Source organism: Pogona vitticeps, chromosome 7 (genome assembly GCF_051106095.1).
Source record: "Pogona vitticeps strain Pit_001003342236 chromosome 7, PviZW2.1, whole genome shotgun sequence".
Taxonomy (NCBI): Eukaryota; Metazoa; Chordata; class Lepidosauria; order Squamata; family Agamidae; genus Pogona; species Pogona vitticeps.
This window is the reverse complement of record NC_135789.1, coordinates 22,044,089-22,066,069: the sequence shown is the minus strand read 5'-3', so window position 1 is coordinate 22,066,069 and position 21,981 is coordinate 22,044,089. Positions and strand designations below refer to the sequence as shown.

Genomic DNA, 21,981 nt, shown 5'->3' with positions numbered 1-21,981 from the left:
GCTGGAGAAGAGGGTTGGGATTTTTTTAAAAAAAAATTTTTTGGCAAAGTGGATTCAGTGGAAGTTAGCTTTCTTTTAAGCAAGGCTCTAAGCATGAGCACGGCAGCCTAGAACACCTCACAACAGCCCACCAAACTTGTGAACCGTGCATTAAGGCCTCAAATGAGGTGTAAGCGTCGGATAGGCAAAGAGAAGTTTTTTTCCACGTATGTTTCATCTCTAAGTTTCATTGTTTTGCCTCTTGTGAGAACACTGAAATGTTTTGACCTCCCATCTCTGGGTGTTTGAAACTCTGGTTTCCTCGTGTAGTGACTAATATTTCCCCCTCTTAATTTTTAAAAAATTAGGTTTGCACAGAGAGGCTTCCTCGCCATCGTTCCCCTTGGTGTGCCTCTCTGGGTTTTTTTACTGGAAATCTTTCCCTGAAGAGTTAAGAGATTTAATGTTTCTGTCAACAAAACATAAACCCTTAACAGAAGGAGGAAATAAGATGTGCCCGTGACCTTTTGAAGGCTGTTTATTTAATGCTAACAACCCCGAGACCTGGATGTGAGAAATATGTTTTTTTGTTACAGACTCTGAAATGTCTGATTGAGCAAGGGAAGGAAGATTTTTTTAAAAAGACATCTGTGGGGCTCAGTTAAGGTGTGGAAAAAAACAACTCCAAATGTCTTTTTATAAGACCAAACAAAGATTTTTCCCACTGGAAAGCAAGATATGGCTTTCTTTTTATTATCTTAAACATTTTTTAAAAATTATGTTACCCCCTTTTAAATAGCTCAAAGAGTGTATAAGTCGGTCACTGAAATAATCCTGTTTTATTTTCTATTCCCCTCCCCTTCAGCTTTTTAAAACAATTTTTTTAAAAGTTTGCAAGCGCCTTGGGGCGGGGAGCTCTTTTCCTCTCACGGACATGCTGTGCTGTTCTCTGATTTTGGTTTCATTGGATTTGCCCGTTTAGGTTTTTCATTTGGAGGTAAATGTATTCTGAATACAACGGGACGAGCTCCTGAAAGCCCGTTTTAGGACTGCAGCCTTCCTAAACCACCTCATGAGGTCTAGAAACTTGGGCTTTGTGTTGTCATTACATGGTGTCAGGTTTCTCCGGATTTATAAATCAACGGGTGACCTTCAGACCGTCCTCAGCAGGCCAGGCGTTCTTTTTCTGAATCAAGGAAATCCACCACCTCCTGCCCCTGTGGATACTCTTTCTGTAGCTAAGCATTTAAAAAGGGTAGATCACAATCTACAGAGTATGTTGTCAAGCTAAAATTAGAACCTTCACTTCCTAAATAACCCTAATTAAGCATCTAGCAGGGCGACCTCATTCATACAACCCTTTCAGCAATATCTTAGCGTAAAGGAAAATGGGTGCAAGTATCGGTTTGACATTTTATTTGCTGGTTGTTGTTGTTTTTTGCATCAGGACTAAAAGTTTGAGCATCCCCTTTCCTCTTCTGAATTGTGTGGGTGTCTCTTTCTTTGAGTGCTTGGGCACACCGGCCTTGTTGTGTTGCATTTTGGACAAAATCGGATTTGTTTGTCTGTGGCCGTGGGAAGGATTTGAACTCAAAGCATACATGTTTAAATCTCTGCCAGGCAGAAACTCACCGGGTGACCAAAGAGCTAGGAATATTGGCAGCTTTCTTCTATACTGGGTTTGAGGATTGTTCTGCTTAATCCTGTTGCAGAGTTCTGAATTTTTGGTTATTATATCCCTTTTGCTGCTCAGCAAAAGGGCAGAGATTTACAGAGCAGAATAGGCTCAAAGTCCCCCCCCCCCCGACTCATCCATCCCTTTTCTCACTAACTGGCACTTACAGTCTCAATAAATCACTCGGAGACCTCAGCCGTAGGAAGAATAAAAGGCTTCAGTAGCAGAAAGGATAAAAGGTTTCGTTACTTTCAGCTGAACAGATAAAAACGGCAAACTGACCCACACGACTGCTTTCAGCAACAGATTCTAGAGAGCACAGAAGCGGGCTTCTCTTTGGATTCAGAGGCAGGGAAGGAATGACAGGTCGGTGCTGGATAGATTGAGAGCCACCCCCCACCCCCAGAAAAAGTCCCTCCCAGCCACACCTACCGCAGGCAGCCTGCGAGGTTGCAAAAATGGCAACAAACATTAGCTCTGGAATGGCAGCTGTGGCTTTCCATTTGAACCCGGTACCTTGGCGGTGAAGCCCTAGAGAGATGCCGCCAGCTGGCATTGGCCGCTTGATCCATGAGATCAACCGCTTCCTGTGCTGCAAACTTTTTGTGCGGCTCAATTGTATCTCTCCGTGTTGGGCCCAGATCTGGAAAACGGGTGCATTTTGACAGCCTTCTTCAAACCTTTTTTTTTTGCTGCCTTCTGGACGAACGCTTGAACCTTTTCGGACAGGCGAGCCCCTCCATTCCCAGCCAAGGGTGGAGATTCTGGTGTGAAGGGGAATGCGATGGAATGTGATGGAACGAGGCTCGGCTGGCAGGTGCCCCGAACAGGAAGACTCCGGGTGACACTGTTTTCTTACCGGTCATCGTTCTGTCGCCAGCTGAGAAACAGTTGCACAATTGCCCCCGAGGGGTGGGTCGTTTATTTATTTACGTATTTCAGCGGAATGCGAGGAGATGGGTCTGAGGATTAGACTGCTTTTTCTCCTTTCTTTCCGCTTTATTCTGGAAACCGCAGCCTCCCACATGCATAACTCTAATCATGTCCTGGCCAGGGTTTCCCAGATAAGGAACACACAAAAGTTGTTCGTCCTTCCCTTCCTCTAGGGGGCGCCCTGAGATTCGGCGGCTTTTGTCCAAGGCCACCCAGGCTGGCTTTTCTCCCAGGAGGCCCTGTGGGGATTCGAACTCCCAACCTCCGCGGCCAGGTTCCTCACTCACTGAGGGAGCGATCCAGCCCGCTGATGCATAGCAAGAGCCAGCAGCGAAAAGGTTAAATCCTGGGCTCCATAATACCTATAAATCAGCCACCTACCCTATCTCTGCTTCTCTCACCTCACAGGATTTTTTAAATGGCTGTTTATTTTTCAGCCAAGGGCAATTTCCTTTCATTCTGTTTAGAAATGATTAACTAGCAGGGAGGCTAGAAGGCTGCAGGGGAGGAAAAAAAGGAGAAGGCAGTACATAGGGCTTTTTATTCATTATTTATTCATTCCTCCCCCTGTTCCCCTTGCCTTGGGCACCGCTTGTTAAAATGAAGAATAGGCCGTTCAGAAACAGTCAGAAGAAATGCTTTCGAAACATAGGCTTTTATGGAGGCCCCAGGGTTAAGGTATGGCTACGATTTTCTTTCCGTGACTAACGCGCGTGGTTCCCCGAAGCTGTATTGGAAACAAACAAACAAACAAACAAAAAAAGCTCATGAGGACTAGCACCACACAGAACCGCCCACATAAAAATGCAGCAAGTGTCTCCACCCGGGCCCACGTGTTGGAGCCAGCGCTGCTGTTAGACCAGGGGTCAGGGAACTTTTTTACCTTTTACCCCCCGAAAAAAAATTTATATACGCCGACATTACCCCCTTGATTCGAAAGGAAGGAAATCGTACATTATTTGAATTAAAAATATTATTGAATCTACACAGGCTGTGTACCGAACTAGCAGGATGCACCAAATTTGATAAAGATGTGCACTATTTTTGCTGGAACACATTGCACTCCAGCCATGGTGTGGTATAGGGAGTAGTAAGGTGTCCAACGTGCCTAGCAAGTTGCATTAAATTTTTGCTAGCTCGCAGAGGATTTAATCATCATCAGTGGCTGCCAGAGTGGTGCTAGCAATGACATGCTTCCTAAAGACAGCCAATGCAGAGTTGGGGGGGGCTTTTGCTACCACTTTAATCGTTCTGTGTGTGGTGTGCAAAAAGGAACAAACCAGGCTAAAGGCCATGTCACCCACCCTGGTGCCACAGCCCAAAATCAAAGGACCAGTGCGCTAATGAGGGTGAAAGAGGAGAGCGCAAAAAATGGTCTGAAGCTCAACATCAAAAAAACTAAGATCATGGCCGCTGGTCTCATCACCTCCTGGCAAATAGAAGGGGAAGATATGGAGGCAATGACAGAGTTTATCTTCTTGGGCTCCATGATCACTGCAGAGGGTGACAGCAGCCACGAAATTCAAAGATGCCTGCTTCTTGGGAGGAAAGCAATGATAAACCTAGATAGCACCTTAAAAAGCCACCTCTCCCCCTGCCTTAATTCAAGGTTTCTCTTTTTCTTCACTCTCTCTCTCTCTCTGTAGATCGTGATCTACCCCTTTTAAATGCTTAGCTACAGATAGAGTATCCACAGGGGCAGGGGATGGTGGATTTCCTTGATTCAGAAAAAGAACGCCTGGCCTGCGCTGGGCTGCTGAGGACGGTCTGAAGGTCACCCGTTTCCTGGGAAAAAAACAACAACAACAAAAAAAACAAAAACAAAAAACAAACCAGGAGTTTTTGAGGAACTGGGATATTTGAGGAACTTGCACCCTCTAGTGTTGGAAAATATATACATTTAAAAATAGTTTTGAAGACATGTGTGGAAGGCCGGATTCCTCAGACCCAGACAGAATTGTTCTCTAGAGTGAGTGCATGGCCGTGTGTGAAGCCCCAGGGTGCTGGGTGCAGAAGGGAGGTGGAAAAGTTGCTCTTTGGGACTACAATGCCCATCTGGCGTCGCTATGGTCAGTGTGGGCTGTGATTATTGAGGAGTTTGTAGCCTGAGGAAAGCAAAGCTCTTTCCATCTCTAGATCAGCCTGGCATGATCTGAGGGCCTTTGGATGAGGTGAACTGCCAGCCAGGCCATATTGGCTTAGCCCTTCCCCAAGACGGCCAGAGAGAAAGCTGGAAAATCCTCAGTCCCTCCTTCTCAGAAGTCTACCCTGTTCATCTTTGCCCATTCCTGGCTGCCCTCCAGCTACCATACCACCAGGGACTTAAGAAAATCAGAACATTCCAAACTTGAGTCTGAGTTTTCCTCTTCCCTCTTCATCCCTTCTTCCTCTTGTGCCATGTCTTTTTTTTTCTTATTGGAACCCTGAAGGCAAAAAGCCCTGTGTTGGCTTTTTATACCTGAATTGTAAACGGCTCTGAGAGCCTTATCAGCTGAGATGGGCTAGCCAAATAAGCTGAGTGTGAAAAGAAAGAAAGAGAGAGAGAGAGAAAGAAAAGCTTCCTACATGCAATCATGTTTGTTTTGCATAGATATGGATCTTTATTTGTACTTTCCCCTCTTTTTTTTCAGTACAGGAAGCAGTGACCCCTACTGTATTGTAAGGATCGACAATGAAGCAATTATCAGGTAAACAAGAAACACTTCCATCTCTGATATTCGTCTACACTCCCTCCCACCCTGAGCAGGAGGGCTGGCCTACAATGGGGACTGCATCCAAAAACAGTTTTTTTGGGGGGAATTGCCCCATGTTTGGGGATGGTAATGGAAATGTTGCATCTCCAGGCCAACATGCTGACTCAGTTTTCCGTAGGGGAGCATATTGTGGACGGCTTGGATCCGCTACGGGTTTCAGTCCGAACTTTAGAAGTGCTGAATGCCTATCCCAAAAAGAGCCTCAGCAGTGCCTTGGGTAGTTTACATCAAGTTTGGCCTAAAAGCCACAACGGATTCACCGCCCCTGTGAAACTGAGTCAGCCCCTTCTGCCCAAGAACAGAATGGGCCCATGGACTCGGGAGGCACACGAAGAAAGCAGAAATCCTGTCTTTGAGGGAACAAGGCCTGTCTCATTTTCCAAAGGATGGCAAGAATCCAACTAGCTATTTATGCTTGCCTAAGAGAGATAGTCTCGGTTGCAGTGGCCAATTATTGCTCATAAACAAGGCGCTGGTTGCGTGCCTGGCCGGGCACATACCCAGGAGCGCAACCCACACCTCGTTACTTAACGTGCAGCAGTTGGCCAGCAAGACTAGTGCAATTCCCCTTACGTAAACGGAAAGGGCTAGTCGGATTGTGGCCGAGGACTTTCATACGATCTTGCCAAGGTTGCCTTGAAATATGGTGCTGGAGGATACGTAGCTTTGGGGATGCCCTGGATGGCCAGAAAGAGAAGCAAGGGGGTCCTCAAGCAAACCAAGCCTGAACTCTCTCTGGAGGCAAACTTTTTGAAACTGAGGCTGTCCTGGTTTTGGAAGGCAGGATTCTCTGGAAAAGACCATCATGCTGGGGAAGGCAGAAGGCAGCAGGAAAAGAGGAAGACCCCAATATGAGACAGACTTACTCCCTCAAGGAATCCACAAGGTTGAGAGCTGAGCAGGGCCGTTGAGGAGAGGAAATGTCGGAGATCGCTCATTCCTAGGTTCGCCATAAGTCAGGGGCAACGTGATGGCACATAACCACAATGGGAATCATGCATCTGGGTCCTTTGTAGTCAGTCTTGTGAGCTTGAATTTGCAACCCATGGACAGCCCAAAAACATTGTAAAATGGACCGGCTGGCTTTTTAGGATCCCGCAGGTGAACAGGGGTTTTGCTGATTGTTAGGAAACGGGAAGCGGCCTTCCCACCCCACTTGCCAGGGCTTCAAAGTAGCGCACAGGTATTTATGAAATGGATGTGTTAAAATGGATGCCGGAGGGGCCACCGCCGAGAAGGCTCTGCTTAAGCTAAGATGATGCGGCTGTCAAAGAAATCCCTGTATTTTCCATTGCTGTTTCCTAAGATGGCGAATTAGATGTGATCATCCACCTTTCCTCCTGCAGGACAGCCACCGTGTGGAAAACCCTGTTTCCTTTCTGGGGTGAAGAATACGAGGTCCATCTGCCCCCTACCTTCCACTGCGTGTCCTTCTACGTGATGGATGAAGATGCATTAAGGTACTCTGGTGTTTCCAGGGAAGGGACCTTCCCTCTTTCTTGGGTTTTTTGGAAACTCAGGGCCTTCTGTCATGGAGTTTCACTGGCCAGTGTTTCTGCTTCACAGTATTTTCAGCTTGCTGTGTGAATCCCGCTCTGTTGCTCATTTGATGTAAACAAGGGTGATCTGCAATAAATTGTTGCAGCGTGGAACACCCCTGCGTTCTCTTCTTAATTAATCCTGACAGGCGGTCAGTATTTCATGATGATAGCTCACGCCCAGCTTCATGGGTCTGTTTGTAGATGTCTCTTGTAAGATCTCCCCTGACAAAAAATTTTTTTGCTGGGGGGTGTTATTCCTGCAGATCTTTGATGAACTTCCCTCAGGTATGGGGATGCGTGGCATTCTTCCCTCAAGATGAACTTCCCTCCAGCATGCATGGGCATTCACGCCACCCGAGGAGGCATGGCAGAGGACGGAGGTTGCTTTTGCGGTAGAACAAAAGGGATGAATACGTGGCGCTCTAAAATGACGTTTGACTCCAAGTCCCATCCTCCTCATTCAGGATGACCAGTGGTCAAGAAAGATGGGGCTTGTAATTCTCCATAGCAAAGGCCACACTGTAGGCAGCTGATCTTGGGGGCAGTGAATCTGCCCCAGCTTGAAGTCTGAACATTCAGGACACTCTCCAAGGTGCTGAATGTGTTTAGAATTAGCACCCAGAATAGCTGATGTCAAGGTTGGACTAAAACTACGGAACGTCATAGTCATTGGTCTTAAAGAGGCCACGAGACTCTGGTTTTTTTGGCTGTTAGTTCTGCGTGCTTACAGTAAGACTTCAGTATCCACAGGGCATCTGTTCCCAGCTCTGCCGTGGATGCCAGAAACCGCCGATATAGTGAACCCAACATACACGTATTGCTGGGATGTTTTATTTATTATTTTCAAGCAGCCTCTAAATGAAACCGGGGGTAACTGATCCCGTGGATACAGCAGTCCTGCTGTCCTTTAAATTCTGGTTGTTGCTGAAATGGGATGACACGAGTCTTGCTGAAATGCCCACTACGAGCTTAATACAGGGTTGAAATGGTTTGTATCCTACTCCCTATTCTATGATTCTGTGACTCGTCTTTTCATGGTTGCTGCTGGATTTTATCGCTGGGGGAGAGGAGGTAGGTTGTATCGGGTCCTCGTGTGTGTGTGTGTGCGCGCGCGCATGAGCCTTTGCTTTTGCTGAACTTGTTGAAAGGGAACGAGAATTCCTTGTCGTAGCCCGCCAGAAGGGAGATGGTATTAAACCTTTGCAGCCGATATGCCATTCATCAAAATTAAACTTTTTTTTTCTGCTTTAGGTCCAATTCTGCCTGGGCTTAAGATGTCATTTTGATGATGATGCACCAATTCATCTTATTTTGTGTTTCTGTTTCCCCCCCCCCATCTCATCTTAGCCGGGATGACGTCATTGGGAAGGTTCACCTCACCCAGAGCCTCTTGGCTGAACATCCCAAAGGTGAGCTTAGCCCCTCTGTCATTTCCTGTCTCTCTCTTTTTGGAGCGAGTAAAGGGGTCTTCCTGGTGGAGCATTTGTGCCTTGACAGTTTCCTTTCTCTTCTGTTGCTCTGTGACAAAGTTCATGGGCCTTCCTGGAAACCGAATCCTGATGATGGATGCTCTAGCGCTATATCACTTCTCTGCTTTAGCAGAGCTTTCTCATTATGCTTCCTGACGATGCTTCCTGATGAAAAGATGGTCTAGCTCTCTGGATGGCCTAGTCTTCCTCTGCTTCCTAATGATGGATGCTCTAGCGCTAAACCACTTCTCTGCGTCAGCAAAGCTTCCTGACGATGCTTCCTGATAATTGATGGTCTATCGCTCTGGATGGTCTAGCACGAAACTACTTTTTCGCTTTAGCAAAGCTTCCTGGTGTTGCTTCTTGATGATAGTGTAGTGTTCCAGGATGGATGATGCTCTAGCGCTAAACCCTTCTTGTCTGCCTTTTTGTTTTCTTTTTTAGATTTAGATTGATACACTTTCAATGATGAATGCCTTAAAAAGAGTATGGTTCACTGCCAGTCCATCAGATCAAGGACTGTCCTTTCTAAAAAAACAACAACACACACATACACCCATCATAACCCACAAGGTGTTCTCAAGTGGGAACAGAAAAACTGGCAGGAGGCAGTGACTCGAGGATGAGAGAGGAACATGTTAGAGGGGTGTGACTTACTTTGAGATGTTGAGTGACCAGAGAGGTTCTTCTTGAGAAAGCTTTCCATCCTCTTTGTGGCTTTTTTGGAGCGATTTCAAAAATAAAAATAAAAATGCCAAGACTTCATTGCAAACTCAAAAGACCATGGCTTTTGTTGCCTCCAGACTGCGGCCACTCCAGTTTCCCTCTTGGAAAAATCTTTATTCTCCTGTTTTCTCTTCCCAGGTTTTAGCGGCTGGATGAACCTCACGGAGATCGATCCGGATGAGGAGGTCCAGGGAGAAATCCACCTCCAGATGGAAACGGTGGCCAGCGGTCATGGGAAGAAGCTGCGGTGCACGGTATTTGATGCTAGGTAACGTCAGACTGCTCAACATAAGTTCAGATGGCCTGAAAAAAGAAGGAAAGGAGGAAAGAGAGAGATGAGGCCGAAAGGAATACGTATGTGAGAGACACCAAACTGAGAAGAGTCCAGCCTAGACCAGTGGTCCTCAACCTTGGGTCTCCAGATGTTCTTGGACTGCAACTCCCAGATGCCTTCACCCCTGGCTGTGGCTGGCCAGGATTTCTGGGACTTATAGGCCAAGGAGACAAGGTTGGGAACCCCCAGCTTAGACAATCTTGGTCTCTCTGTAGAACCTTTTGAGAAAAGTCCTGTTGGATCCGGCAGAGGTTTTCATGGGGTACCTCCTCCTTTCTCTGTGACTATGGAGGGCCGTGGGAAGCCGTCCCCCTTGGTTCACCCTCTTCCCCGAGCCAGTGCTCACGTGGAGATGGACAGCTGCTCAATGCAGAAGTTTAGAGGCACAGAGCCATCCCTAAGGCAGGGTGACCGGGGCATTGGCCCCAGGGGAGGACATCTGAGAGCGCAAACAGTTGCACCCTGAAGGAACCACATTTGCCTATGTGTATTGGCTGAGCATATTTCCTGCATCCACCCGCTCCGCCCCAGGCAGAAAGAAATGTGAAATAGTCTCCATGTGGAAACAGTAGGGCTGCCACGCCCTCAAGTCAGGTGTTGCTCCATATTCTTGGTATGTACAGTAGGACTCCCCTATCCACAGGATCAGTATCTGCTGATTAATTTACCCAGTGGCTAACCCCACCCCCCAGAAATATAGATTTCCAGGGTGCATTTACCAGAACTGTACACTAGAGGGGGCCAGAGACAGTGTAATGCAGGGGTGGGCAATTAATTTCTATTGGGGGGGCACATGAAAAATCTGAACCGTGTTCGGGGGCCGAACCAACTTTCCTTTAAAAATAAAATGAAACAGTGATGTTATGATTGTTTCTATTTTAAATTTTTTTTCATCTTCACAAATACTCAAAAGGTTATTTGCAGTATGTTAAAGATAAGCAACTGATCAACTTTAGACAAAAAGGTATAAATGGTTTTGATGTCCAAAATTGTCCGCGGGTCGGACATGAGCGGCTTGCGGGCTGTATGTGGCCCTCGGGCCTCACTTTGCCCAGGTCTGGTGTAATGTATAGCCTTCCATACATCCGCATTTCTCAGTATCCACTGATTCTCTGTGGATACTGAGATACTGAGAACTGCTGAATAGCTCGGTGGTTGAGGTCTTTGGCTGCAGAGCCCAAGGTTGGGAGTTTGATTCCCCCACTGGGCCTCCTTGACAGGGGCTGGACTGGATGACCCCACAGGGTCCCCTTCCAGCTCTATAGTTCTAAATATTTTCCCCCCTAAATCCTTCATTTCTAGTTACTCAGGGCAGCTTCTAACCTGTCACAGACAATCAGCACAGCCCAGTTTTCGTTCAGGAACAAGGTGAGCTTGTTCTGCCTTTCCCTGTCTTAATTACGTGTGCCCTTAAATCAGCAGGGATTGGTTGATGGGAACGAAGGGGTTGCCCCGTACCGTGAAAGAAAGAAAAATAAAAAGATGCCAAACATCTCAAGAACAAAGAGAGATTGCCATGCTGGGTCAAAAGAGAAATCTTTCTTGCTTATCAAGAACCCTGACAAGAATGTACTGTGCTTTTCCAGCACTGAAAATACTGCCTGTTAAATTAGTTTGCTCAGAAGCTGGGCTTCACCTGCCATAAATGTGCTTTTTTTCCCCTTTCTTCCGGACTCCGGCTTCTCTTAACACGGCAAGTCGTAATCATGACCCAAGCGTGGGAAAAGTCACTAATTTCCCAACTACAACTCCCATTATCCCCTAGCCTGTACCTGTTGATGGAAGCCCAGGGGGATGCTGGCACCTAACAGCCACCGTTCCCCTCATCCCCTGAGTCAAAGCTCAGAAAAAGTCTCTTTTTTTGAATAGTTACTCCCAGTCAGGGATTATAGGACATTAAGGGGATTTTGGCATATATATACTCCAAAAGTTAATTTTTCCCCAAACTCTGATTCTGCCTTGATTTCAAGCCTGTTTTAAACAGAGCTGGACCAAGTTGTTGCTGTTGTTGTTATTGTTGTTACTATTATTAGTTTTATTTATATGGCGCATTTCTCCCAACGAGGGACCCAAAGCGGCTCACAGCATTAAAATTCACACCATTAAAAACACAATAAGTTAAATATTAAAAGGCAAATTAAACAACATATAATTTAAAATAAAATTAAATAGTTACAAAACTGTTATTGTAACTATAACTCCCAAGAATCTTGGATATATATTCGGGACAATGAACTTTTCTGAGCTTTGGCCTAGGGAATACAGAATACCAGTGGCAGCAAGGTTTTAGAGCTGAATGTACATCTTTTTCCTTCTAAACTAACACTGCCCATCCTACCTCGGGGAATTCTTAGTGCGGCCGCCCCAAAAAAGTTACTTTCCCAAGTTATGCTTGTAAGGCAGGGATGGGGTTAGGGTTTGGGTCCCTCTTCCATAGAGGGCTGGGTTGGCCCCCTCCTTGCTGCCCTTCTGCAAGCCAACGAAGACCTTTCTCTTCTTGGAAGCTTTCCCTGAGTGGCTAGCTTTCTCAACAGCAGGGGGCTTTTATAAACCGAGCTGTTGCATCTTTTCATTTAAAAAATATAGCTTTCAATTGCTTTTAATGTACTAGTTTTTATATGATCGTTTTTACAGGATACTGTTTTCCTTTTTTTAAAAAATATTGCAGTCATTTTATTCTAGCTTTAAGTATTTCCTGTTTTAATATTGTAAGCCGGTTTGGGTCCTTTTGAGGAGAAAGGGGGCATACAAAAACTGGATGGATGGGTGGATGGATGGATGGATGGATGGATGGATGGATGGATGGATGGATGGATGGATGGATGGATGGATGGATGGATGGATGGATGGATGGATGGATGGATGGATGGATGGATGGATGGATGAGTCAATTGATGGATGGATGGTCAAGTGGCTGGGTTGCCCCTTCCATCTAGGCTGGTGGGCTCAATGATGGGCTCAAGCTACAGGAAGCCATATTTAGGCTGGATATCAGGGAAAACTTCTTTACTGTTAGAGCAGTATGACATTGGAACCCATGACCTCGAGAGGTAGTGAGCGCTCCAATGCTGGAGGCCTTCAAGAGAAATGTAGACAATCGCTTGGGAGATCTGCTTGGATTTGGATTCCTGCCTTGAGCTGGGAATTGGACAAGATGAACTTAGGGGCCCCTTCCAACCCCATGATTCTGTGATTCTATGACCAATGGGGATTCGACCCTCATGCAGCGATTTCTCCACATGGACCTTGTGGGGTAGATGAGAATGGGAGAGAGCGCCTTGTGGAGGAAAGCGCTCCTGTGCGTTTCTTGACAGAGTGAAGACTTAGGTGGGGTCATGCATAAATCCCGGTTCAATATTCCAGCCACCCTGCCTCATGGACTCTGGCGATATGAGCTAGAAGTGCCTGATAAGGCAAAAAAGAAACCACTGTCTTCTTATTCCCTTCCTGGCACCCATTAAATCTTTTGCGGGAAGGAATTCTCCCGGATCCTTTCATGACAACAAACAGCAAACCCACGATTTGAAGAAAATTACTTTGACGTGAAAAGCAGCGACTAGAGAGAACGATTTCCCCACCCACCCCTTTGAATGTTGAACAGGCCGCTCACGAAAGGGGGAAAAGTGGGGGAGAAAATGTCTTTCTAAGCAAAGTGGCTGGAAGTGAAAATTGTGGGACGAAACTGTGAGAAAGGAGCTTTGCCGAGTGGTGCCATACTGTGCGCCACAAAGGCAGCCGTGTGTGGGGGTGAGGAATGGTGTGTTAGACCCATACTGATCCAGATTCCTGTGACATCTGAAAGACTACAATGAGTTGCTTTGGCCCCATGCTTTCCGTGGCCTGCAGGCCCTCTGTGTTGGGAATAACTATGCCAGATTCATTTGTTTGTTGGTTGGTTCATTCTTTAAAATATTTAAATATTGCTTTTTAATGATGCAAACTACCTGGGGTCCTTTTTTAAGAGGAAGGCGGGGTAAACATATTTTAAATATATGAGCAAAATGGGGCCTGGAAGCCACACCCAGGGATTTGGGAAGAGGGAATAAATCTTCATAAGCCTCAGAAATATACAGGTTTCCAAGAGATTAATCTTGTTTTAGAACGGCTGAGATGGAAAGGACCCTGTGGGATCATTCAGTCCAGCCCCTGTCTGGGAGGCCCAGTGGGGGAATCGAACTCCCAACCTCGGGCTCCATAGCCAGAGGCCTAAACTAGGGAGCTATCCAGCCTTCAAGAGGCATTCTTCAGCCTTGCAAAACCAATATTTTCCCCAGGAGATGTAAACTCAATGAATGTTGTATCTGACCTTAAACAGGAGCTGTTCTGAGCGGGCCGAAATCTTCGTCTGCTTCTGCTTCTAATTCCTCCTTTTCTTCCCAGGGGTTTGGCACGGAAAGATCGGAACGGAGCTTCCGATCCCTTCGTCCGAGTCCGCTATAATGGCAAGACCCAGGAAACCTCGGTAAGTCTTGGGATTTCAAGAAAGGACATACGGTAGACCAGAGACACGTCCCTCCAGGGCCCCAGATGTGGTGCTGTGGTCAATGCCCAGCATGCCATGCGGCCATGGCTTCGTGAATCAAACGAGGTCTTGCCTGGATCATCTCTGGCGTGATGGGATTGAGTCTCCCTCCCCCAGGAAGTGGCCTACCCTATGGTTACAGAGAACAAACTTATGCTCCAAAGGAGAACAATGACAGAATGTACAGTGACTTAAAGTTTGGATCACACTCGAAAAGGTCTCTTCGCTGGGTGCCATCTCCTTTAAAACAATCTTTCTGTAAACAAGCGTTCCTGTCCCAAACGCAGTAGCTCGCATCCGAAAAAAGTGTGGTAGCCCTGACACTTGACCCCCCCCCCCAAAAAATAAAATCCAGTTAGGCACAGTGCAGGGGCAATCTGTTTCGGGATCTCTTGCACGTTGTCTGGATGCAGGAAAAACGATTAGCCCAGTTGTAGTGAAATAAATCACACCCTCGTTCAGTTTTTGTGGATGGCATTCTGTTCCCTCCAGGGCTTGTAGTCTGTGAATCGGAAACAAAGCCCGTTGGGTTTGTTTGACACGCAATCATCTTTCTTAATTTTTGCTACAACGAACAGGCCTGCAAAAGGTTCTCTGTGATCATTCTTGCCTGGGCAGAATGAAAGGGAGGTCTCAGCGAGTGACCGGATTTGAAGCGTGCCATCAGTATATGGGGGGGGGGAGATGCAGATGCCCGAAAGGGTGCAGGGTGGATTGATCATGCGACGTGGCCACAGAAGGCTGGGCATCTTTGGGGTGGAAACAAATAAGAACAGCGTGGAGGGTTGTGAAGTCCCTCTAAAGAGGAGCGCTCCATGCTGCAGCTTTTTGTTGCAGATACCTCTGAAGTAGGAAGGTGACCTCCCAAAGCTTTTGGCTTTAGTGAGTAGTGGATGGGTCTTTCTCTTCTCTTTTCTGAGTGAGAAATCTTGCAACAAACCTTATAGGATTTCTCTAAAGGGGGCAGGAGAAACTCTGAGTTGCGCAGGATTACTACAATTCCTGCACAGAATGGCATGAAAGGACATTCGGTTACAAGGGATTTAGCAGTTTCTTGTGCAGAAATTGGGGGGGAGGGGACAAAGCATGGAATGTATCAGGGTTTCCTTTTTTGCACAAAGCCAGGAAACCTCCCTGCGTCAGGGGAACATCTCAGTGGGAAATCTCATCATGATGAGACTCGGGAAACTGCCAAAGACGAGAAATACGTCAAGTACCTTCTTATTATGGCTGGATGTGAAATATACTCTAAGCGGAGTAGTACACAAGAGCAGACCCCCCCCCCCCCCGGGGTTGATCCAACTGAGAGTCTATATTCTTCCTGCTGTATTTTGGATTAGCATCTAAGTGGCTAAAGGTTGCCTGGCGCTTCCCTTTCTCCAGGTCATCAAAAAATCATGCTACCCGAGGTGGAATGAGATGTTTGAGTTTGACCTGGAGGAGTCAACTGCCGAGAAGCTCTGTGTCATTGAAGTCTGGGATTGGGACCTTGTTAGTAGGAACGATTTTCTAGGGAAGGTGAGTAGGAAAAAAAGGGGGTGGTGGAGGAGAAGCCATATGAGTGCTGAAGGATGGGGTCAGTCTGTTGGGGAAAAACGCAATATTCTGCTGTATTTATTTTTGGATTCTGTGCACATTTCCTCTGTTTACAGCAGGACCCCGTATCCGCAGGGGATTGGTTCTGAGCCCCACCCGCAGATGCTGAAAAACGTGGATTATGCCAAATGCTGTTTTAATAGTAAACACTATACTGTACATAGCATGGTCTGTTGCTCCCTCTACTGGCCAGTTTGTGTAACTTCACCTTTAGAAATAAATATATTTCTAGGATTTTTCTTTTAATAGTTTTAATATTTTCAGACCGTGGAGAAGTGAATCAGTGGATACCCGTAGATAAGGGGTTTCTACTGTATATAGAAATCCCAGTTTTAATGGGTGGAGAAATAACTGGGAGTTGTAACCGCTTTGTCCCTTGTTGTGGCTGACAAATGGGAGTTAGCATGACTGTAATACCTTGCTTAGCGCTCAGGAGGCATTCCAAGAAAATGGAAAATGGAGCGTTAACCAAATCAGCACTAAACAGGACCATCCCCCCCCCAACATTTTTTATTTTTTAACAAAAGGGGTGACAGAAAGGAAAAGGGGAATTGGAATTGATGGGGGAGAAGAGAAGCAATAACATACTAACATCCATTCTATACCTATTGCCATATCAAAATTTCAAATTATTCTATTTACTCGTTTCTGCCTTCTAGGTTTAAGTTCTCATTTCAATATATGGTATTCATACGCTGCCTGTTATTTCAGTCCACTTCTTGAATAGATCCCATCTTTCTGTTGCCTTTTGTATAGGACAGTCCTCCATCACTTCTGATAAAAATGTCCATTTCCGCTATTTCCCGTATCTTTTCAATAAGATCTTCTTGTTTCGGTACCGTCTCCAGTGACTCCAGTTCATGGAAACGAAGAATCCATGGCAGCTTTTACTCTGAAGCATAGAGGAGCTATTCAGCCCTGTTTAGGAAAGAGGACGCCAGTGATTGGACGGCTTTGGTAAAATATTAAGAGTAAAACCCGGAATGGATTCACTGCCCCTGTGAACTAGAGTCACCAACTACTCTAAAGGACTGTCTGGATCTTCCCTGTCTCCAAACCCAGAAGTTTCTTGTTCCCCAAACTGGGGATAAATTGGATATGCAAAGAGAATAATAAGAGCACCCCCATTCTCTCTCAGGTGGTGTTCAATGTCCACGAACTAGAGAGTGCTCAGCGAGAGGAAGGGTGGTTTCTGCTGCACCCGGACAAATCTAAACCGAGAGCGGACACGTGAGTCTCTGTATTTCATAGCAGAGAGGCACCTAATAGTTGGGACATTAGCAATATCCACTCCATAGTACTAGCATGTTTTCTCAGATTATTGAAGTTTTGAGTTCAAAAGGCCTTGGTGTATTTTGGGGGCACGTTCCTACCCCACTTTACTCCATCCAGTTTGAGATGGCTAAGTTCTTTTTCACCTTCTCTGCTCATATCAACCCTGCAAGGTATGGGAGGCCGAGAACATATAGCAGACACAAGAGAACCTGGTAAATTTTAAAGCTCAGAGCAGCGTGGAACCTAGATTTATCCATGCGAAGACTGTGACCCAGGAAGGAGTAAATTTCCATAGAATGGAAAAACGTGAAGGCTCATATCCACATCCTCCCTGTACTTCTGAACGAAACATTGACCAGGATCCTACTGGGGATTTAGACCAGCGGAAACGTAATTGTCTCAACTGGTGAATTATTGCAGATTCATCGGCCGCTGTGCATATTCCTGGTCGTGTGCCAAACCGTACAGCTGACACAAGACCAGGACTGCAAACGGCAGCTTGCTCATTAGTGGCAATTGGTTGCTGCAACTTGTGCGCTCATGTTTTTGCTGCAGTTTGCACCATGCCGTTTATATGTTTTTGAATTACTGGCTTACAGCCCAAGTTTAATGCCAGCTTTGTCTGAGAAAAGAGTTCAAGAAACCTTGAAAGCTTTTATGTAATTTTTAAAACGATTGAATGAAGGTATTGCCCAACCTCTGATTTTTTTTCTCTTTATGAATGGATCACACAGCCATTTTCTGTACAGCGTTGTTCCTGAAGATCGTGACAGTCCTTCCTCTGGTTTGTCCCTTGAAAATTCTTCTGGATTGCCCGTCCTTTATGGACACACTCACTTTATTAATGCAGCAGAGAAACCAAAATGTGTTAAGTGAAGTGACACAACAGCAAACTGCTGGTAGCATTCCTGGCTGTGCTCGGCTGGGTGCCAAGAATTCAAACAAGACCTTCTTCATTGTTGCAACTAAGCACTATGTCACTTAGGAAAATAAATCAGCCGCTGGATTCTGGCCAGTCAGATGTTTGTCTTCCGGCTTATTCAAGTTGGAGAAGGTATAATCCAGTCACAAGTCACCCTCAGTGCTGGGGGAGGACGGAGGGAAAGAGTCTTTTCATTCTGTTTCATACAGTGGCTCCTCTTTGGAATCTTATGCTTCTTTCTCTTTACCTGAAACTTCTGTTTCAGAGGCAACCTGGGCTCTTTACACCTCCAGGTCCAGCTTCGGGATGAGACGGTGCTTCCTTCTAGCTATTACCAGCCTCTTACTCAGTTGTTGTGCCGGGAAGTAAAAGCAGGAACAAAGGTGAATTTAAATTGTCCTGCTTGAATGGGTGTTTTGCATATAGTCCTAGGCCCATGGAGTGTTCCCAATTCAACAATGAGGCCCCCACTTCTCTCCATTTCATCTGCATCCTTTGAGACGGGTCAGGTTGAGGGTCAGACTAGGGAGTCCGTTTGTCACAGGGCTTTCTTTTGCAGAGTGCTCCCCCTAGTGGTAAAATGAGCCTAGTTCCCCTAATGTGTTGCCTGTGCACCATGCATACATCTTACTTTGTCTTGCGATTGGTCCCTGGAAGGCCAAGAGGGGCTTAATTTGCAAGTCAGGTTGCCAATGCCTGTGAGTCTGAAGAAATCCCACTACGGGAGGGGAAACAGATTAATTGCAGAGAATATGCATTCCCTCAATGTCAGGTTTGTTTCTGAGACCGTGTGACTCTTTCCAAGATCCTCATAGGCAGGGTGGGTGGAGCTCACAACTCGGTGGGAACTGAAACCAAAGTCTTGGCCCCACAGTCTAATCACAATGCCACACAGGCTGTGACCCACCTCGGCGGTTGTTCTGGTGATAGTAACGAAAGGGAGTTAATGGGTGCTGGATTGGACCCCTCGGAGGTTGACAAACAAAATGGGTTTGCTACATTTTTTGTCTCAAAATAAGAGACACAAAGATTTGTATGGAAAACATACCATTTCTTGAAATTGATGTGTGTTCAAAACTTTGTTTCTTTTGCAACGGCCTCCTTTGATCTCCCAACAGGAAGAGAAAGTGCATTTAATCACCTTGATGGATGAGACGACGACTGCGGAATGTAGGCAGGAAGTGGCCGTCAACCTGGTCAAGCTCTTCCTGGGTCAAGGGTTAGCCAAAGAGTTCCTTGACCTCCTCTTCAAGCTAGAACTGGACAAAACCTGTAAGGACGAAGAGCATGATTCTTTTGTGGGGGGCGGGAGGGGGCGAGGGAGAACAGGGAAATAACCGAAGAGACACAAGGTCAATTCTTTATGGACTACAACTCCCAGAATTCCTCATGCTCGTTGGAGGAATTTGGGTAGTGGTCAGGCAGAAAACCTGATGTTCGTAGGCTGTGAAACAAGAGCTTTGTTTGTGATGCAATGTGATTGGGTTGGGATGCTCTGTGTGTGTGTGTGTGAAAAGGAGGAAGTTTAATTAGCAAGCTGTCATTCACATTACCTGGTGATATCCCTGTTGTATGATCAGAAAATAAAAAAATATGTTACTTTTTTTAGACCATGATATCTGTCTTCCACTGCTCCTGGGGTAACTTCCGTGAGGACCTGCCCCTTTCTGACTGTTACCTCTGTCTTCCCTTTGTTTTCTCGTTACTTTTGTCTTCTCTTTACCTTTGTCTTCGTGAGCGATGAAGAAAAGGCTGTTTTCAAAACTGGCCGAATATTTACCAGCTTCCTCGCCAAGATTCTGGAGAAAGTTTATTTTCTTTGCTCTGCTGTCTCCTGGTATTTCCTCAGAAATGACAACACAGACTTTCAGACAGCAAACAATAACTGATGTGTAGGCCAAATAAATGCGCAAATGATTCCATTGAACCGTTAACGAGAAGTTCCTTCCTCTCTTTCAGGTGAGCCAAATACTCTGTTTCGGAGCAACTCTTTGGCTTCAAAGTCAATGGAATCCTTTCTCAAGGTATTCTATTTGTCTGTCTGTCTGTCTGTCTGTCTGTCTCTGTCTCTGTCTCTGTCTGTCTGTCTGTCTCTGTCTGTCTGTCTGTCTGTCTGTCTGTCTGTCTGTCTGTCTGTCTGTCTGTCTGTCTGTCTGTCTGTCTGTCTATCTATCTATCTATCTATCTATCTATCTATCTATCTAAAAAGCACAGTAAACCCACATAACATCTTTTCAATATTATTTTTCAATAAATGCAAGGTCTGGGCCAGGATCTTGTGAGTTCCACCCCACTGGCGTCACTCTGTCGGCTTTGAATTTCAGTGGCAAATGGCCACCCGTTTTAAAAGTCGGTGCTAGTTTTTGTCATCATGCAGGGCTCACAAACTCGGTGTGCAGCCAGGGCAAGAACTACACATTTGCTACTTAACCCTCAATCAATTTTGTACTGTGGGTTATACTGGATAGCCCTGTGAGTATTTGTCAACCTGAACGAAGCTCTAATCCCGGTCTCTGATCCTTCACTCGATCCACTGCACCAGGCTGATGGATAAAATGCTGGTCTCTTACGCTCGAATGTCTCGGACTGCAGGTGGCCGGGATGCAGTATCTTCACCAGGTCCTTGGTCCAACCATCAGCCACGTGTTTGAAGAGAAGCGATACATCGAACTGGACCCCAGCAAAGTGGAAAACAAAGATGTGGGGTAAGAGTATGGTGGGTGGTGGGGGTGGTGGGGGTTGTTGAGCAGTGCAGTTGTGACCACACGGTGAAGGGGAGAATTTAAAACAACAACAACAACAACAACTTGGTGCTATTAGGAAGATCAGAATTAGTTTGGAAAGAGATTCAGGGGCAAGATATGTAAGAGATTGCGCAAGCAACATTTCTGCTGTCTTGGCATGCTTTTGCATTAAAATATTCTCTGTCTCGCTGGCTGGATGGCTCAGTGAGTTGGGTCACTGGCTGCGGACCCAGAGGTCGGGTGTTCAGTCTCCCCCACTGGGAATAGCCTTGGGAGAAGAGCCAGCCCGGGGAGAGAAGAGCCGCACGCCGGTCCAGAGCTCCCTTGGAAGAAAGGACTGGTAGAAACGCATCTGGCTGTTTCTTCTTTTAGATAGACTGGGGAGATCACAAAGAAATAATGAAATAAAACCCAGATTCGCATGTGTCTGTTATCAGGAGGCGAGTCCCAAAGCTGAGCCCATCTGCTGATATTTCACCAAGGATAAATGTGTTAAGTGGGTGAGCTTTTTATATATCCCTGACTTGAGCAGGGTGTTGGATTCAGTGGCCTTATAGGTCCTTTTCCAACTTTACGATTCTATGTTTGCTGATTCCAAATCAGGTCTACTATGCTTGGGGCTGGGAGGAGTACACCGTGCCTGCCCCCCCGCTGGTCATTTTCTCTCTGAAATTTTCCCTCTTGTCTGTGCAAGAGGGGTTATATAGTTTGTGCTTTTTTTGGGGAGCAGAATTTTGACCCCTCTACCCAAGTTACAGCTTGGATCGACAAGACCGGGCTGGATCTGTTTTATTTACCCCGAGTCTTGGAATCCTCTGATATTTTTTTTAAAATCCCAGATCCAATGGCTACGAAAGCATGCTGTTTGTACTTTAAGCAAGAATTTTGTGCTGTGTTAGAGGTATCGTTTGGGCAAATTAAGAAAAACACAGCAGGGACAGGGGGAAATCCTCTGGCAGCTGAATCTCACACCGGTGCTGAGAATTTCATGCTACGATAGCCAGCGGCACATGACATTTCTTCCACATGTCTTATTGAAAGTGTAGGCTCCAGCTGTGTGTCATAATCGGGAAGTAGGTTGGATGGCCCCAGATCCCTCCTCTGTGGATCGAGGAGAACCAGACCAGAAGTCAAGGTGGAATGATGTTCCTCCATTCATGAGAAAAGAAGACTAAGGGGAGATAAGAGAGCATTTTTCAAAGACTTGAAAGGCAGTCCTATAGGGGAGGGGCAGGGTCTGTTCTCCATCCTCCCAGGGTGCAGGAGATGCAACATTGGGCTCAAGATACAGGAAATCAGATTTTGGTTGAATGTCAGGAAAAACTCTCTAACTGTTAGAGTAGTACAACAGTGGAACCCATTAGCTTAGGAGATGCTGAGGGCTCCAACATTGGAGGCATTCAAGAGCAACCACATGGCTGATATCCTTAGATTTGTATTCCTTCCTTGAACAGGGGGTTGGACTTGATGGCCTTCTAGGCTTCTTCCAATTCTATGACTTTATGATTCCAT

General features: G+C 46.1%; 1 protein-coding gene across 4 annotated transcripts in view; it reads left to right on the top strand.

The window, feature by feature from the left end:
- Positions 1-21,981, top strand: part of LOC110085146 (ras GTPase-activating protein 4) — a 42,130-nt gene that overhangs the window by 8,306 nt on the left and 11,843 nt on the right. For 3 of the 4 annotated variants that reach the window (XM_078379379.1, XM_072978262.2, XM_072978261.2), the window contains exons 2-12: positions 5,218-5,274; positions 6,687-6,800; positions 8,229-8,290; positions 9,215-9,344; positions 13,791-13,872; positions 15,316-15,450; positions 16,667-16,758; positions 17,991-18,108; positions 18,844-18,997; positions 19,685-19,749; positions 20,318-20,430. In XM_078379379.1, coding sequence (XP_078235505.1) covers positions 6,781-6,800; positions 8,229-8,290; positions 9,215-9,344; positions 13,791-13,872; positions 15,316-15,450; positions 16,667-16,758; positions 17,991-18,108; positions 18,844-18,997; positions 19,685-19,749; positions 20,318-20,430 — 971 coding nt within the window. In that variant the 5' untranslated portion in view covers positions 5,218-5,274; positions 6,687-6,780. Of the gene's footprint in view, positions 1-3,142; positions 3,266-5,217; positions 5,275-6,686; positions 6,801-8,228; positions 8,291-9,214; positions 9,345-13,790; positions 13,873-15,315; positions 15,451-16,666; positions 16,759-17,990; positions 18,109-18,843; positions 18,998-19,684; positions 19,750-20,317; positions 20,431-21,981 lie in introns of those variants that run through there. The other variant, XM_072978263.2, reaches the window with a different exon arrangement.